Source organism: Onychostruthus taczanowskii, unplaced genomic scaffold, assembly GCF_017590055.1.
Source record: "Onychostruthus taczanowskii isolate IOZ18803 unplaced genomic scaffold, ASM1759005v1 scaffold194, whole genome shotgun sequence".
NCBI classification, from domain to species: Eukaryota; Metazoa; Chordata; class Aves; order Passeriformes; family Passeridae; genus Onychostruthus; species Onychostruthus taczanowskii.
In genome coordinates, this window is record NW_024499173.1 from 353927 (window position 1) to 370569 (window position 16643).

The 16643-nt window shown below is 46.3% G+C and overlaps 1 protein-coding gene across 7 annotated transcripts; it reads left to right on the forward strand.

Moving 5' to 3' along the window:
* The first annotated feature begins 70 nt into the window (after positions 1-70).
* On the forward strand, positions 71-15379 carry CRYZL1 (crystallin zeta like 1). Of its 7 annotated transcripts, none has more exons than XM_041402167.1 (15): positions 71-173; positions 930-1070; positions 1683-1754; positions 2570-2647; positions 3170-3242; positions 3623-3667; positions 4944-5012; positions 6088-6221; positions 6965-7076; positions 9683-9703; positions 10604-10702; positions 11607-11728; positions 11952-12057; positions 14514-14559; positions 14964-15379. In XM_041402167.1, exons 3-15 carry the CDS (start codon positions 1689-1691, stop codon positions 15061-15063), a joined length of 1071 nt encoding a protein of 356 aa, XP_041258101.1. In that variant the 5' UTR covers positions 71-173; positions 930-1070; positions 1683-1688; the 3' UTR covers positions 15064-15379. The 7 variants fall into 7 exon arrangements, with proteins under 7 accessions (XP_041258101.1, XP_041258104.1, XP_041258102.1 ...); XM_041402170.1 differs by having other exon boundaries at positions 930-1011; XM_041402168.1 differs by having other exon boundaries at positions 930-1005.
* The last annotated feature ends 1264 nt before the right edge of the window (positions 15380-16643 follow it).

A 16643-nucleotide genomic window follows, 5' to 3' on the forward strand; every position in this document is an offset into this window, starting at 1 on the left:
CGCTCGGAAGTCCCGCGGCTGTGCCGGAGGCTGTGATTGGTTGCAAGGCGGGGGGGGCGGTGCCTGAAGGCGAAGCGGAAGTGAAGGAGTGTCATGGCAACCGCGGGCGCGTCGCGGCGCTCGGAAGTCCCGCGGAGCCTCTGAGGGCCGGCGCGGGCTGCTGGAGCCTCTGGGTGCGGGCCGGGTTCGCTCGGAGCCCCTGAGGGCTCCCCGGGGCTGCTGGAGCCTCTGGGTGCGGGCCGGGTTCGCTCGGAGCCCCTGAGGGCTCCCCGGGGCTGCTGGAGCCTCTGGGTGCGGGCCGGGTTCGCTCGGAGCCCCTGAGGGCTCCCCGGGGCTGCTGGAGCCTGTACGGGCCCGCCGGGTGGGCTCGGAGCCCCTGAGGGCTCCCCGGGGCTGCTGGAGCCTCTGGGGGCGGGCCGGGTTCGCTCGGAGCCCCTGAGGGCTCCCCGGGGCTGCTGGAGCCTCTGGGTGCGGGCCGGGTTCGCTCGGAGCCCCTGAGGGCTCCCCGGGGCTGCTGGAGCCTCTGGGTGCGGGCCGGGTTCGCTCGGAGCCCCTGAGGGCTCCCCGGGGCTGCTGGAGCCTCTGGGTGCGGGCCGGGTTCGCTCGGAGCCCCTGAGGGCTCCCCGGGGCTGCTGGAGCCTCTGGGTGCGGGCCGGGTTCGCTCGGAGCCCCTGAGGGCTCCCCGGGGCTGCTGGAGCCTCTGGGTGCGGGCCGGGTTCGCTCGGAGCCCCTGAGGGCTCCCCGGGGGTGGCGGGGCGGGCACGGGCCCGACGTGCGGGGTCTCGGGTGGTCCCTCAGGGGTTAGAGCTGCAGAAATGGTCCCATGATTTCCTGCCTCTCTACCCCCTCCTTTCCTTTTTCCTTGTTAACTCAATTTTATTGTTTGGTTGTTTGGTTTGTTTTTTTTTTTTTTCTCCCCCTTTCTAAAGGTTCGTGTGCGTTGAGGACGACGCGGGCTGAGTCGGGAGAGGAGAGGAGAAAGCCAAGAGGCGATTTTTGCTGAAGGCACGTGTGAGCTTCGCTGTATTCCTGCCCAGGAGTTCCCCGTGTTCCCTGTGCAGTGCCCCGCTGTGAGTTGTGTGGCTGGGTGGCGAAGAGCCCTGCACTGCCCGGGGCACAATAACCCCCGGGTCCTGCAGGGCCGGTTCTGCTGTTCATCGGTACCTGCAGGGGCTCCAGGAGAGCTGCAGAGGGACTGGGGACAAGGGATGGAGGGCCAGCACCCAGGGAATGGCTGCCAGTGCCAGAGGGCAGGGCTGGATGGGATCTGGGCAATGAGGAATTGTTCCCTGGCAGGGTGGGCAGGGGCTGGGATGGAATTCCCAGAGCAGCTGGGGCTGCCCCTGGATCCCTGGCAGTGCCCAAGGCCAGGCTGGACACTGGGGCTGGAGCAGCCTGGCACAGGGGAAGGTGTCCCTGCCATGGCAGGGGGGCACTGGGTGGGATTTGAGGCCCCTTCCAACCCAAATCTGTCTGGGATTCTGTGATCCTCAGTCCTGTGGATTTTCTTTCTTATGGGCATCTAAACCTGCTGATCTGGTTTAGAGCTTCTGTATCACAAAGACTGAAATTGCCTGCAAACAGTGGCTGTATTTCTTGTAGAGTGGTTTAATTTAATTTAATTTAATCTTGTTTGCCCCCAGGCACTGCAGATGTCACAGCTTGCTTGCTGTGTTTTTCAGGTCACTATGAAGGCCCTGTATGCTCAGCAGAATTCTCCTGGAGAGGAAATTACATTTGTGTTCCAGGAAAGAGTGAGTTCCCTTCAGAACTGCTCTGTCCATCAGGCAGTGGGACAGGAGAGTTTGGCTGAGTGCCAGGGGGGAATTGAGGCACAGAAATCTTGTGCAGGCTTGGGGAAGGACTGGTAGGATCCTTGCACACTCAGGCAGGGGGAGGAAGGGAGGGGAGGTGCATTTTGTCATCAGGCAGCACTTCCAAGACCACTGCTCTGCACTTTTGGTGTCCAGACTTTACAGACAAGCTTTGAAAGCATGAAAAATAAACCCTGGGTCCACATTTCCTGGCTGAATTTTCTAGTCCCTGAAAAATTAGAAATGGAGCTTGAGGAATCTATCAGGTTTGGGGTGAGAACACCAGTTCTTACTGGGCTTGTTCCTTTGACATCATTTGGACTTCATTTTGGACTTGAATGTTAACCTCAGTGGGTCTGTCAGGATTTGTGGCTCAGACAAATGAAAAAAACCTCAAGAGAAAAATAATGTCAGTGGCTGAAGAGGTTTAGTAAGGCCTAGTGGTCAGTTTGCAGTAATAATATCATAATATGGTAACATAATAATAATGATAAATAAGGTCTAGTGACCAGTTTGCAATAATAATAATACAATAATATAATAATATAATAATATAGTGCTAACCCTAATGCTAATGCTAATAATAATAATAATAATAATGTACTCAAAGTGGTGTTGTAAACCCCTTTTCACTGACAAAACCTGCCTGCTCTCCCCACAAAACAACCCAAGAAGTGGAGAAGTGTTTTCAGGAGCTGGGGAGGCTGCTGGGGGCACAGCCAGTGTGTAACACAGCACCTGTAAATGTGTCCTAGGAGAACCTTCCTGCCTGCAGAGCCCACGATGTGAAGGTGCAGGTCAGGGCCTGTGCCCTGAGCTGGCTGGACACAAAGGTATGTGCTGGGTGTTGTGTAGGGCTGGGGGGTCTGTGGTTCCCATGGCCCTTGGCACAAGCTGAGGCCGTGGCTTTGCTGCTGGCAGTGGGCACAGGACTTTTTAGGGGGATCAGGGGCATCCTCAGGGAATGTTTCCACAGGCACAGGGCTGTGCTGGGCTTCTTGCACAGCTCTGATTAAAAAGCATCTGGGATTTGGTTCCTAATTCATGGAGACAGATCAGTTGTCAGCTGTGAGATCTCTTGCAGTAAATCCCTTTTATCTTCATCTGCTCTCTAAGCCACGGGTTGGCTTGGCTGGTAGTAACTCCCTGCTTTTATTTTTTAATATGTTTCTAAATTTAAATGCAGAATTAGTGCCATGGTTTGTGTGCACACAGGAATGTGTGCACTGCCTTCGCCTGGATAACATTTTGGTACTGGCCCAAGCTTTTTGTGCTGATCCCACACTGAGAGATGGTAATACTTTTTATAAACACAGAGCTTTAGCAAGAATGCTGTCAGCATTGTTTCCATTTAGCTCCTGTCAGAAATCCAACTGAAGAAGGAACTTGTGCCTGTGGGGCGAGAAATTTCAGGAGTTGTGCTGGAAGGTGAGTGAGTGTCAGTGCCCAGGGAGGGAGGGAGGGAGCAGGGATTCCCTCAGGACACAGAGCTCTCTTTGGGTGGGGCCCTCAGGAGCTCTTGGCTTCCTTGGGTGCTCTCCCAGTGCTGGTGCCACTCCCCTGAGGTGGAGAGTCCAGCCTGGCTCTCAGACACCACCTGTGTGTCCTGCATGAGGTGCCAAAGTTTGGGAATTCAGCCTTTGGGCTTGGCATGTGTGCAATCAACAGAATTATGTTTTTTCACAAGAAGTGTGTATCTTTAGTTTTGTGAGCTGGTGATAACCAGGGCTTCTAAATGCACATCCTATTACTGCTGTAAATATTTATCTTCTTCCCTTCTTCCCTCCTTTTCACCTCTCCATGATGAGTTGGAAGCAAGGTGACCTTTTTCCAGCCAGATGATGAAGTGGTGGGTAAGTTAATGCCTGTTTGCCTCAACTGACACCAACAGTCATCCTTTTATAATGAATGGCTGAGGTTAGAATAATTGGTAAGGCTAAATTGACCATGTATTTTCAAAATTAAACTGCTGTCACAGGAATAAACTTATAAATGGGAATTCTGTTCTAAGAATGTTCCCTTAGGATTTGAAATATGATGTTGTATTAGCCACCAAATTGTGAGTGATGCCTTAGGAGAGAGGAGTTATTTCTTAGAGCCATTCTGTCCCACATGTTTATATTTTGTGTGCTGGATGAAAGGATTAGAGGTGGACAGACTGGAGAGTGATGGGGCAGTGTGTGTTTGTGCATTGTGGTCCTTCTTGCATTATTCCCTCATGGCACCAGAACTGCCCTAGGCAGCTCCTAGAGACTGGGTATTCCCTGGAAATACCCTGGGGACAGCTCCAGGTGGGCACAAGCACATTTTTAATGGGAACTGGGAGAGACTGGACACAGCAGCCAAATTTGCAAGGCAAAACCCTTTGGTCTAAATGGAGTGTGAGATATGTGGGGGAGAGGGAAGAAAAGAATGGTTTTCCCTGGGATAGAGGGGATATTAATTCAGGAGATGGAGCAGGTGCCACAACCTCCTGTTCAGGAGAGCTCTGTGGCCAGTGAAGGTAAAAATCTCAGTTGTAACCAGGATGGAGGGTTTTTTCTGCCTACTCTGCTTTTGCTTTCTCTGCCTTCCCTGGGCAGTTTGTTTTTCCTGCACTTCCTCTTTCTTTTTCCTGCTTTTTAACACTTCCACATTCCTGTGTGTTCATCCTCTGCTTCTTCCTGTGCCTTTGGTGCTGCCTTTGCAAAGCACAGGGTCAGGAATGGAGAGGAGAGGAGAGGAGAGGAGAGGAGAGGAGAGGAGAGGGAGAGGAGAGGGGAGGGAGAGGGAGAGGAGAGGCTGTGGGGTGGCTGCTCTGTGCCTCAGATCCCTGCTCTGTGATCCATGGCCTGGAGTGGAAGGGGAGCACTCAGAGGGTGCAATGAGCTCAGACATCACCAGTGATAAATGACACCTGCCAGTAGCAGACAGCACTCAGTGGTGTCCCCATTCTTTCTCCCTCAATCCCATAATGTACCTCTGGAACTTCCTCATGCCCAGGGACCTGGGCTGGGACCTGGCCAAGGTCTCCTACCTGTCCTAAACCTGCCAAGAGGAGACTGAACCCAAACAGGAGCAGGGAATTCCTTGGGAGAATGCTTTGGTTGGTTGTGTGAAATTCAAGGTCTGTGTTCCTTTGTTTTTCAGGAATTCTGCCCCTGGATTCTGAGGAGTCTGGTGTCTGTGAAGTTATCCTGGTTCACGAGCATTATTTGGGTTTGTAGATTGTACATTTTGCTAACAATGTAATACTTCTTACTGTAGACTTTGTTTTAGCTTTTCTAAATGGGAGCCCATTACCTTGGAGCTCTGGGCACACTCCTTCCATTCCAACATTCCAAAATTCCAGCTGCCCCACCAAGTCACAGAAGTTTGAACACTCAGTGCTCTCAAGGGCTTTTCCTTTGCTGTCACCATTTCACAGTTCATGATGGCCTAAACCACACAAGCTGACCCTGGTTTTTTCCTTTTCCTTTTATTTCCCTTCTAACTTCCCACTCTCTTGCTTAATTGTTGTTCACTTTTTCCTAACCTTTAAAAAAATTTAATGATGAGAAATTTGCTTTTTTCTTCCCTTTGACTCAGTCCAGGAATATCACCTGGCACCAGACTAACAGATGGGGTGAAACAAGGAGACTGGAATTTTCAGGGATGAGGATTAGGGAAAGCCTAGTATTGAAACATTGTTTTCAATTATTGTGAGCTTCCAGTTTTCCCTTTCTGGGTATAGATGACTTTAATGAGTAGGATACTAAATGTGGGAGTCCTGTTCTTCTTCCAACAGTTTGTTACCTTGAACAAGCTATTCTTCTGCTCAAAATTTGCTCTTCCCAAAGAAACTGTGACTGCCCCATCCCTGGAAGTGTCCAGGGCCAGGATGGACAGGGATTGGAGCAGCCTGGCACAGTGGAAGGTGTCCCTGCCATGGCAGGGGTGGCCCTGGATGGGCTTTGAGGTCCTTCCAACCCAAACCATCCTGGGATTCTAAAAATCTAAGTTTGGGTTGTGTTGTTTCTGTGCCTGCCCATGAATTCCAGCAATGAGATGGCTCCTTTAAACTTGGTTATATCAAAATTGAATCCCTAATTTAATTGTGTAAAATATGGCAAAATATCCCCTCCATGTCTTCTTAGCACGAGAGGGAAACAGGAGCCAGGGGTGCTGACCTGTTCACAGGTGGAGCCTTCCTGACTCACTGGGACAGGTTTTGCTAATTAAGCCCAGGGATTTTGCTGGTGTTTTTAGCATCTCCTTGGTGTGTCTGTGGGTGTGTTTGTGTTTGTCCCCTCAGTTCAGAAGCCACAGAAGGTGTGCTGGGCAGAGGCTGCCGGGACGCTCCGGGACGGGCTCCGCGCCTACACGGCCCTGCACTACCTGGCCCACGTGTCCCCTGGCACAAGTGTCCTCGTCCTGGATGGAGCAAGTGTGGGTAGCAGCTGGGCAGGGGTCACAGATTCCCCCTGCACACATCTCCCTCAGCACACAGCCCCTGCTTTTCTGGGAGTGCTGGCAGTGCCCTTCGTTCCATGGCCTTGCAGGAAGGGTTTTCCCGTGTGGGATCCTGGCCAGGAATATTGTCCTGCCTGGAGTGGGGGCTGCACACAGGGAGGGTTTTCTGGTGGCCTGCAGTAGCACAGTTTTGCCCTGAGTCCTCAGGGATAACTACAGGAAAATGCCTTATTTTTTAGTCTTCTCCCACCTCTGCTTTTTATATTTTCTTGGATGTAAATAATTTGATTTGCATCCCTGCAGTTCTTGGTGCTAATGAAGATGTGGGGTCCCTTCAGCCAAGGTTCTGTAATGTAAACATGGCTGGGGCCTTTTCCTTGGAGCTTTTTTCTCTTCAAGCTCCAAGTTCCAACTGCAGTGAAGGTGGCTGTGGTATTTAAAGTAGAATCTGAGCTATTTTGTTGATGACAGTTACTGACCAAAAGTTCATTCAGAGCTTCCCAGCCACTGAAGAGTTGTTTTGGCCTCACTTAGGACAGAAGCAGATGTGTGAATATTCAATTCTTGGTTCAGCTGTGGGTTTTTTTGCAGGAGTAAGTTCATTTCTGGGTACTCTTCTGGCTGGCCTTTACAATATAATTTTTATAAACAACATCAAATTGTCGGTGTAAATAGATGAATGAATAAATTAATCAATGAACCTGCTTTTTCCCTCTCAGCCATTTGGTACCATTGCAATTCAGCTGGCCCAACACAGAGGGGCCAAAGTCATCTCCACTGCCCACAGCCTGGAGGACAAGCAGTACCTGGAGAGGCTCAGACCTGCTGGGGGTGAGTTTTATCCTTCAGTGCTGAACTTTGCCCTAAAGAATGCCTCAAAATATTTTTTCCTGTCAGGTCTAGAGACTTACTTCTGTAAAAATTAAACACAAAATTGATAAATAGTCTAATTAAATAGTTTCCAGGTTTGTTCTGCGCTCCACAGGTATTTAATTTCTGGTTTAGGTGTACCTAATAGCATGTGCCAGAGCTCACACACCTGACACCCAGCACTCAGCAGCCTCACATTGCTCCTACAAGGGTTTTATCAAGTGTCAGGTGCTGCCACAGCTGGAGCTGGACAGGCTCTGCATTCTCCTGCTTTCTAAAGGAGCTTGGCCTCACACACAGCACTTGCATTCTGCCCTGACTTTTCTTTCATACTTCAAGTTTGAGGTTTTTTTCCCTCTGAAAATAACATGAGAAGATACTCTGTGTAGGAGCTACTTGGCATCTTTTCTGACCAAAATTTTGAAGGTGTTTTGTGGAGGAAAGTGGAATATTCCTTTACTCAGACAGTTTTAAAATAAAGGATGGATTGTCAGTCTGGCTGGATTGCAGCAAAAGGTTAAAACTGGTGCCTGCTACTTCCTCCTGCAAATACCAAGTGCTGCAGTGTGATTGCCAGGTTTATTTTTCAGAGTGTGGTTTTTGCTGGCATCCACTGGAGTTACAGAACTGGAAAATGCCTTTGTGGGGAGCCTTGTGCAGCCCCATCTGCCACCAGGCACCCCAGGGCTGCCACTTGACAGCAACACTTTTTTTTTTGCAATTTGACCCAAAAAAACCCCCTATTTTTTCCTGATTTCAGCAGCCTTTTTTACTGTCTCTGTGTTTACACATTTCACTGCACTAGCAGTCGTGACAGACATCAGAACTGGAAGATTTTTGGGAATGCTGTTGCTATGCAGAGCCTTGTTGCACCAGCTGTTACAGGGCCAAAGAGGAAATACTGAAGACCTAAAACTTCCTTTTGTAACATTTTATGGGTATACTTTGCTAATTATATGAAAAATTCATGACCTAGGAAAAGATTTAGCAATTTTATTCTCACAGTCCTGAGTTACTTTTTACAGCATTTTTAAGTTCTTTGAATTTAATGTCAAATAGAGCATAAGTAACCCAAGCTCCAAGTGGCTTCTTGTGTTTGTGGGTGGAGAATTTTCAGTTTTGTGCTTGTTCAGTGGATTTTTGGTTAGTTTTTTGGCAGTTTTCAGAGAGCAGCAGTTTGTGTTATCGTTGTTGAGCATACCAAGCTGCTTCCTGGAATGGCTGAGGGGGAAAAATGATAACTGCAACTTTATTTCAAATCAAGAAATATAACCTGGGTACAGGATTAAAGAGAGAAACAAAACACTTTTTTGAGTGCAAAAGCAAAAAGCTTTTAAAAGTGTTCAGACTTTCTGATTTGTTTGTTAATTAATGTGATTCCAGTGCCTGAAGTAGAAGTTCCTGGTAATGTTTCAGGAATTGTATTTAGACCAAGGGGATGGGGTTTTTATTTTGTCTTCAGTGATCTCTGGAGTAAAAGTTATAATAGAATGAAGGAGGGGATTTTAACAAATTTTGACATTTTAATGCCTGTGCTTCAGGCTGGAGACAGAATATTCCATAAGCAATGGGATGAGTTTCTGTTAGAGAAGCCAAGGAAAAGTATCTGCACATACACAGATATTTCCTCTGCTCCCAAGGGCACCTCCTGCTTTTCTTTCAGTTTGCTTTGTGAGGTTTTATTCTGTTCTACCAGCACTGAGCTCTCGGGGGATGCCTTTGCTTAGAACCCCCCAGAGCAAACTTTGGGAAAGGCTGTGGAACCCTGGTGTTTCTGTGCCTCCCAGCAGGGGAGGAGGAGAGAAACTGAAGTTTTGCCACTCAGAAAAACATTACTTTGGAAGTTGTGCAAGGCACAGCAGAAGAACTGAACTCATTTAGCAGTATTTTGTGAGAAATACATAAATGACAAAGGATTGTGGAGAGGTATATTACAGTTTGTTGCTTGGCCTTTTTCACAGTGGTGAGGATTTTTTCCAGCATTTTTTTAGGAAGGAAGTTGACCAGAATTTTGATAAGTACTGTTTGAACTATTGTACTGAGTTAAGGAACAAAGCAGGACATTTTTGCTGTACAGAAATCAGAAAATAGTAAACTGGTGGAACTCTGGCCTTTTCTTTTTGATTGCCAGGCTTTGGGTCTGTGAAACCAGAATTATTTTCAAAAAGTGAAATATTTGCAGAAATAATACCATGTCAAATTGCCCTGGTAAGGAAAACCTTTTAATTTCTTGACTGAAGGAAGAAAAAGATATTATTGGGCTTTATTTGCATAGGTGAATGTGGCTGTCATTAATAATTAATTATTATCCTATCTTTAGTAAATTTTGACCATGTGTTCTCTCCAGTGAAATAATTTAACTTCACTGAAAAAAAAAAAAAGAGGAAATGACTTGGGATTTGAATGCATCCTGTGGTTTGATTGGGGATTTGAAGGGACAAAAAGAACCAAACCCAAGGCATTTATTGATGATTTGTTCATATCCTTAATGACCAGCTCCTTGCATTTTTCCTTCCCTCTCCCCTTCCTTCCTTCCCTCCCTCCCTGCTGCTGGGATCACACTCCAGGAGTCTGGCAGCCTTTGGTGGGTGAGTGCACATCCCAGCTCCACATTTGTTTGATGTTCTTTCAGTTCTCATTTTCCTGTGGGGTCTTTGGCCTTTTTAGTTTATAAATGTTTGTTCTACCTCATAATGATGAAACAAAGCTCCTTCTCTGTGTTATTGTTATAATATTAAAAATGGCTTTTACCTGAAAGAGGGCAGGGCTGGATGGGATCTGGGCAATGAGGAATTGTTCCCTGGCAGGGTGGGCAGGGGCTGGGATGGAATTCCCAGAGCAGCTGGGGCTGCCCCTGGATCCCTGGCAGTGCCCAAGGCCAGGCTGGACACTGGGGCTGGAGCAGCCTGGCACAGGGGAAGGTGTCCCTGCCCTGGCAGGGGTGGGATGGGATAATGTTTAAGATTCCTCCCAGTCCAAACCATTCCAGGATTCTCTGATTCCTGATTCTGTGTTTCCTCTTTATAACCAACCATTAACAGGGCATCATAAATTCATGACAGGAAAATGTGTTGGTGGCTTTCAGTTCAGCAATATTTCAAGAGCAGATGTAAATCCTTCATCTAAACATTAATTAAAGACCCAGAGAGCCAGGACTTGATTAATTAAAGCCCCAGAAAGCCAGGACTTGGACAAGAATTACAAAGAATGAACTTAGAGAAGGATTTCTAACCTTAGAGAGGCACATTTTATCCTTTTGGGCCAACAAACTCATGAATTAACTTCTTCATTCATACTTTTTGGTGTTGGTTTTGCACTGTGCTGAAAAAAGATGTGCCAGAATTTTTGGGTGTAGCTTCAAACCCGTTTGTGGTACGTGCAGAGAGCAGAAACTGAGTGTGCTGCCCGGGGTCTGCTCTCAGCTTTGATCCCCTAAACTCCTTTCCCGTGGGTCTGAAGTGCTTCTTGCTGCTGTCCTGCTCTGGCAGCCCGAGTGATGGACGTGTCTCACGGGAAGATCGACGTGGCCGAGAGCTGCCTGGAGGAGACGGGCGGGCTGGGCGTGGACGTCGTGCTGGATGCCGGAGGTACCGGGAGCCCTCCCTGCCCCCCGGCAATCGCATCCCGCTGCTCCGGAGCTCCTCTGGCAGCCGCCGGCATCCCCCGGCCAGCCGGGAAAGGAAAATGGCTCTGGAGAGTGGAGCACTGCTTGTGCTGCCTTGTCTGAATACAGAAATGAACTAATTAACAGCACTGGAAACCGGCTCTCATAGGGGAAACCTCTGAGGTTACTGTTCAGAGTTATGGAAATCAAATATTGTTACGTACTATTATATATATGGCTATTGTTATATATTGATATATATTATAACATACTGCTCATATAGATTTATATATAGCAGTATCTAAATATACAATAGTATCTAAATATATAATAGTATCTGGATGTATCATTTATAAATTATATATTATTTTTATTAAATATGCTATAATATTATTACTATAATATACTATATTGCATACTATAATATACTATGTTTTATAGTTGTTATATATGGTGTTTTATACATTGTGCATTAAGTTTTATACACTATAGATACTTTATATCTTATATATAGTATATTATGTATAACATACTATATTATGTATAATATACTATATTATGTTAATATACTATGTAATATAGGCTATATTGCAGTCTATATTGTTACTATATAGTATTAGGAATGTGAATATAAACAAAATATTGCTCTGAACAGTAATTTCAGAACTATTATAAAATAGTTATTCATATTATTTTAATATTAATAGTTATACATTATTCTGAGTAAATTACATAAAATAGGGTATAAGTAAAATAACAAATTCAGAGTTTTTCAACGGGTTTTAGCTGAAACAACCAATAGAGTTCCACTGAAAGGCGTGGACACAAACACATGTTGAATTTTCCACATTTCTCCTGAGCTCAGAGGATTTTATTCCCCCTCCCAGTGAGGTTGTACAGTGCTGAAGATGAAGCAGCCTCCAAATGCCAGCTGCTGCCTCACAAGCACGACATCATCACCCTGCTTGGGGTCGGGGGACGCTGGATAACCACGGAAAGGAACCTGCAGGTAAAGATGCCTGTGGCAGGGAGGAGTTTGTCCCACAGAAAACTGAGATACACACACATAAAACTCTTGTTTCAACCTGTCAGTGTTACACTGACATTCTCTTTTAACAGTGGGCAAGGGGTGTTTTTTGTTTGGTTCAACCATCTCTATAAAATAACCATTTAACCTTTGTTTTTATAAGGGTAAATGTAACTAAATAACATTTTTCTTCAATTTGCTTCAGCTGGATCCTCCAGACAGCCATTCCTTGTTCCTTAAGGGAGCCACGGTGTCCTTCCTGAACGATGAGGTCTGGAACTTGTCCAGTGTGCAGCAGGGGAAGTATCTTGATATCCTTTGCTGGTGCTGTGGAATTCTCACTGCTCAAAGGAGTGAAAACACAAGTGGGAAATCCCACTGAGAGGTTCTGCTCTGCTCAGTGCTGCAACCCAGCTGAAAGGAGGAGATAAGGTACAAGAGACACCCAGGTTTTAAGGTATTTTCTGCATTCCTTTTAAATACATCCCAGACTGGTTTGGGTCGGGAGGGACCCCAAATCCCACCTAGTGCCACCTCTGCCATGGCAGGGACACCTTCCACTGTCCCAGTGTCCAACCTGGCCTTGAAAATGTCTCTACAAGCTTCATTAAAAGCAGTGCTGCAAAACACCCATTCTGGGGGGAAAAAAATGCAGTGTTTTGGTTCATTATTGAACAAATTAATTGAAGATTTGATTCTATAAGTTTTTATTTTATGCAAGTGACATTTTGGATTTTTTTTTTAGTTGTTGTGCTTTTGGGCATTAGATGCATCACCTGTAAACTTAATGCACTCATGTTCACTGCAAAAGTGGAAGTATTTTGGCTTCCTAACTTTTCCTTTATTTGTAATGTACAGAAATATTATGTACAGAAAATGTACTGATTTTTTTTTTGTACCTAAAATTTATGGAGGGACAATGTTGGTTGGGAACAGGAAAAGAAGTATCTCCTACATTTGGGCTGATGCAGCTGGACTGAGCTCTCTGGGCAGGACATTTTCAGCCCTGGAAGATTTGGGTGTTTTTGGCTTTAGGAACTTGTGTATCTTGTGAAATTACTGTCATCTAAGGAAATCACTAATTGATCCATTTTAAAAGAACTTAGCTTCAAGTACCAGCCTGATTACCCTTAAAATGAAGGATGAACCTCGTTGTTTGGGCTTCATGCAAAGACTGAATACAGCCCCATGGTTGGGCTGTCTTGGCTGGTGGTCCTTAACTCACAGACCCCTCACATGGCAGTGTGCTCCAAGAATTTCCAGCCTCTGCTGTGTTCCCAACTTCGTTTTGGCTTTTTATCAGGTGCCTGTATGAACAGTCACAACAGCTACCTGGTCCCAAAACCTGTTCTCTTCATTCTGCACAAAAAAAGTGCCATTGATTAGTGACTGATTGCAGCAGGGGAAGTATCTTGATATCCTTTGCTGGTGCTGTGGAATTCTCACTGCTCAAAGGAGTGAAAACACAAGTGGGAAATCCCACTGAGAGGTTCTGCTCTGCTCAGTGCTGCAACCCAGCTGAAAGGAGGAGATAAGGTACAAGAGACACCCAGGTTTTAAGGTATTTTCTGCATTCCTTTTAAATACATCCCAGACTGGTTTGGGTCGGGAGGGACCCCAAATCCCACCTAGTGCCACCTCTGCCATGGCAGGGACACCTTCCACTGTCCCAGTGTCCAACCTGGCCTTGAAAATGTCTCTACAAGCTTCATTAAAAACAGTGCTGCAAAACACCTATTCTGGGGGAAAAAAAAATGCAGTGTTTTGGTTCATTATTGAACAAATTAATTGAAGATTTGATTCTATAAGTTTTTATTTTATGCAAGTGACATTTTGGATTTTTTTTTTAGTTGTTGTGCTTTTGGGCATTAGATGCATCACCTGTAAACTTAATGCACTCATGTTCACTGCAAAAGTGGAAGTATTTTGGCTTCCTAACTTTTCCTTTATTTGCAATGTACAGAAATATTATGTACAGAAAATGTACTGATTTTTTTTTTGTACCTAAAATTTATGGAGGGACAATGTTGGTTGGGAACAGGAAAAGAAGTATCTCCTACATTTGGGCTGAAGCAGCTGGACTGAGCTCTCTGGGCAGGACATTTTCAGCCCTGGAAGATTTGGGTGTTTTTGGCTTTAGGAACTTGTGTATCTTGTGAAATTACTGTCATCTAAGGAAATCACTAATTGATCCATTTTAAAAGAACTTAGCTTCAAGTACCAGCCTGATTACCCTTAAAATGAAGGATGAACCTCGTTGTTTGGGCTTCATGCAAAGACTGAATACAGCCCCATGGTTGGGCTGTCTTGGCTGGTGGTCCTTAACTCACAGACCCCTCACATGGCAGTGTGCTCCAAGAATTTCCAGCCTCTGCTGTGTTCCCAACTTCGTTTTGGCTTTTTATCAGGTGCCTGTATGAACAGTCACAACAGCTACCTGGTCCCAAAACCTGTTCTCTTCATTCTGCACAAAAAAAAGTGCCATTGATTAGTGACTGATTGATGTTGTACTAGTGCAGGCTGCACTCGTATTTCATATTGAAATAATTCAAATATTCCATGTTTCATTTCTGCATCCTATTTCAGGAAAGGAGGTTTCTGATATAGAAACAAGTGCAGAAATCTGATCTAAAGCCTGGAATTGAGGCTCATTTTCATTTTGCCTTGATCTTGCTGAGTTTGTATCAGCACAGGGCTGTGACCAGCACATGTGATTTAAAGAGATTTCTCTCCAGCTCTGTTGTTCCTTAACAGTCCTCTTGGATACCCATCCTGGAAGATATCATGGAGAAATTATCAAATGGCATTTTCAGGTGAGAGATGTGGAGATTTTTGTGGGTTTTTTAATTCAGCACTAGAAGTAGAAAACTCTGGCTAACTAACTAACCTAACATTCCTGAGCAGAGCTTCAAGAAGTTATAGGAAGATTCCTATAATAAGGTGGGAATGGAAGATGCTTCCCTTAAAGCAGGATAACAACTGCTGTTGAGCAGAAGCCTCCCCACCACCCCCATTTTCCCCCTGCAAGAAGGATCTCTTTGCATTCACTGGTGGCTCCTGTTTGCTCTGGGGCTTTTCCTTTCTTCTGTGCACTGGAGCAAAGCCATAAAGCTGTTATTTTGTTTGAGGAGAGAGGCACAGTGAAAGTCAAGTCTGTCCTGTGATATTTCTGGTGGTCTGAGTGTGCTCACCAGCACTTTTTACTGTTTTGTTTCAGGCCTCAGCTGGATGAACCCATCCCATTGTATGAAGCCAAAGTTACTATGGAAATAGTTCAGAAGAATCAAGCAAGGAAGAGACAAGTCATCCAGTTCTGACATACAACTTCTGATTTCTCAGCTGGAGAAGAGAAAGTAATGTATTTGTGGAATAAATCAGTGTACACTTGCAGGCAGTGAACAGAATTTAAACATTCTTTGTACCTCAGCTCAAATGGTCTCTGAAGCTTCCATTACTTCAGGGTTTTTTAGATTCCCTTGAGCAGAATGTTCCCATCAGCAGCTTCTAAAGAAGCTGCCTTGACATAAATATCTTTTCTGCCCTGCCACAATTAAAAATGTCAGAAACATCTACAGGCAAACTCAGTCACTGTTGGTTTTCAACCAGAAGAAATTAAAGAGGGAAAAAATATTGTTTTATTGGTCTTTTTGTCTCCAACCCCTACCAGCAGTTACCTTTTGTTACCTTTTGCTTTTGACTGCACTGAGATCTAATGCTATACCTAAAGATCTCAATCCACATTTTAAATTGTTATTCAGTTGAAGGACAGGCAAAACTATCAAGGTTGGCAAGTGTGCCAGATGGGAAGGACGTGGTTCTGACAGCAGGAGTTTCCCCCAGCTCTTTCCCTTCCTCTCAGCACTAAGGCAGCAAACTTGATAAACACAGAATCCCCGAGCTGGTGGAATTGTGTGAGTCAGGTGTTTGAGGCACTTTGTGTAGCTTGTTACCTTTGGTATCTCCCTGTGCTGTGCATTTCCCCTCTCTTAACCTCAGCACAGCCCAGATCTGTCTCTCCAGCATTCTCCATTATTGTGGCCCATCTGAAAGTCAGAAGTGGGGAAGGAACTGCATTTTGCTTTCCTCAAAGCATGTGCCTCCCTACACGCTGTGATTCGAGAGCAAAAATACTTTTTCTCTTTCAGCCGTGTTGCTCATTTTCGCTGTGAATCACTCAAACCATGGACATGGCCACTTTAGAGCTGTGTCAGTGGGAAAATTGGAGAGAAAAGAGGTTATCCAGAAGCACACTTGATCTGTCTCCCCTCACTCACTGCACTTGTAGCAGGTTCTGCATAAACGATGCAGGGCAGGCCTAGGAAATCAGGAGGAACTCTTTATGCCTTTTGAACCACATATATTTCTAATACTTTTCTAGTATTATGCCTTTTGAACTCCATGTACAACAGATGAGTGCAATTGGAAGTAGTTGTCTCTCCCTAATAGCGTAGAACACTCGTTTCTTTCTCCCAGAGAGACTGAACCCCGTGTGTTTCATGTCCCATCACAAACCCCCGGCCCGGTATCAGCACAGGGGATTTGGCTCGGGGGCAGCCGTGTGGCGATGCAGCCGCAGCCGAGCCCAGCCCTTCGGGCTGCTGTCCGGGTGCATTTGGAAGGGCACGGACACAATTTCACCGCCGTCTGTCTTTGTGCTCCATGTTGGTGTAGCCCGTGCGGGCGGAGCGGGGCTGGCGGGAGCCGCGCTCCCCTCAGAGCCCCTGAGGGCGGCAGCAATGGCGGCGCCGCTCCCTCAGCGCCGCCCCGGGGCGGAGCGGCCGCTCTTTGGCGCCAAGACGGGAGCGCGGCTTCTCCGGGCCCCGCTCGGCCATGGCCGCCCCTGCCGAGCCCGGGCACTCACCCGGCTTCAAGAAGCCGCCGGCGCTGCTGCGACTGA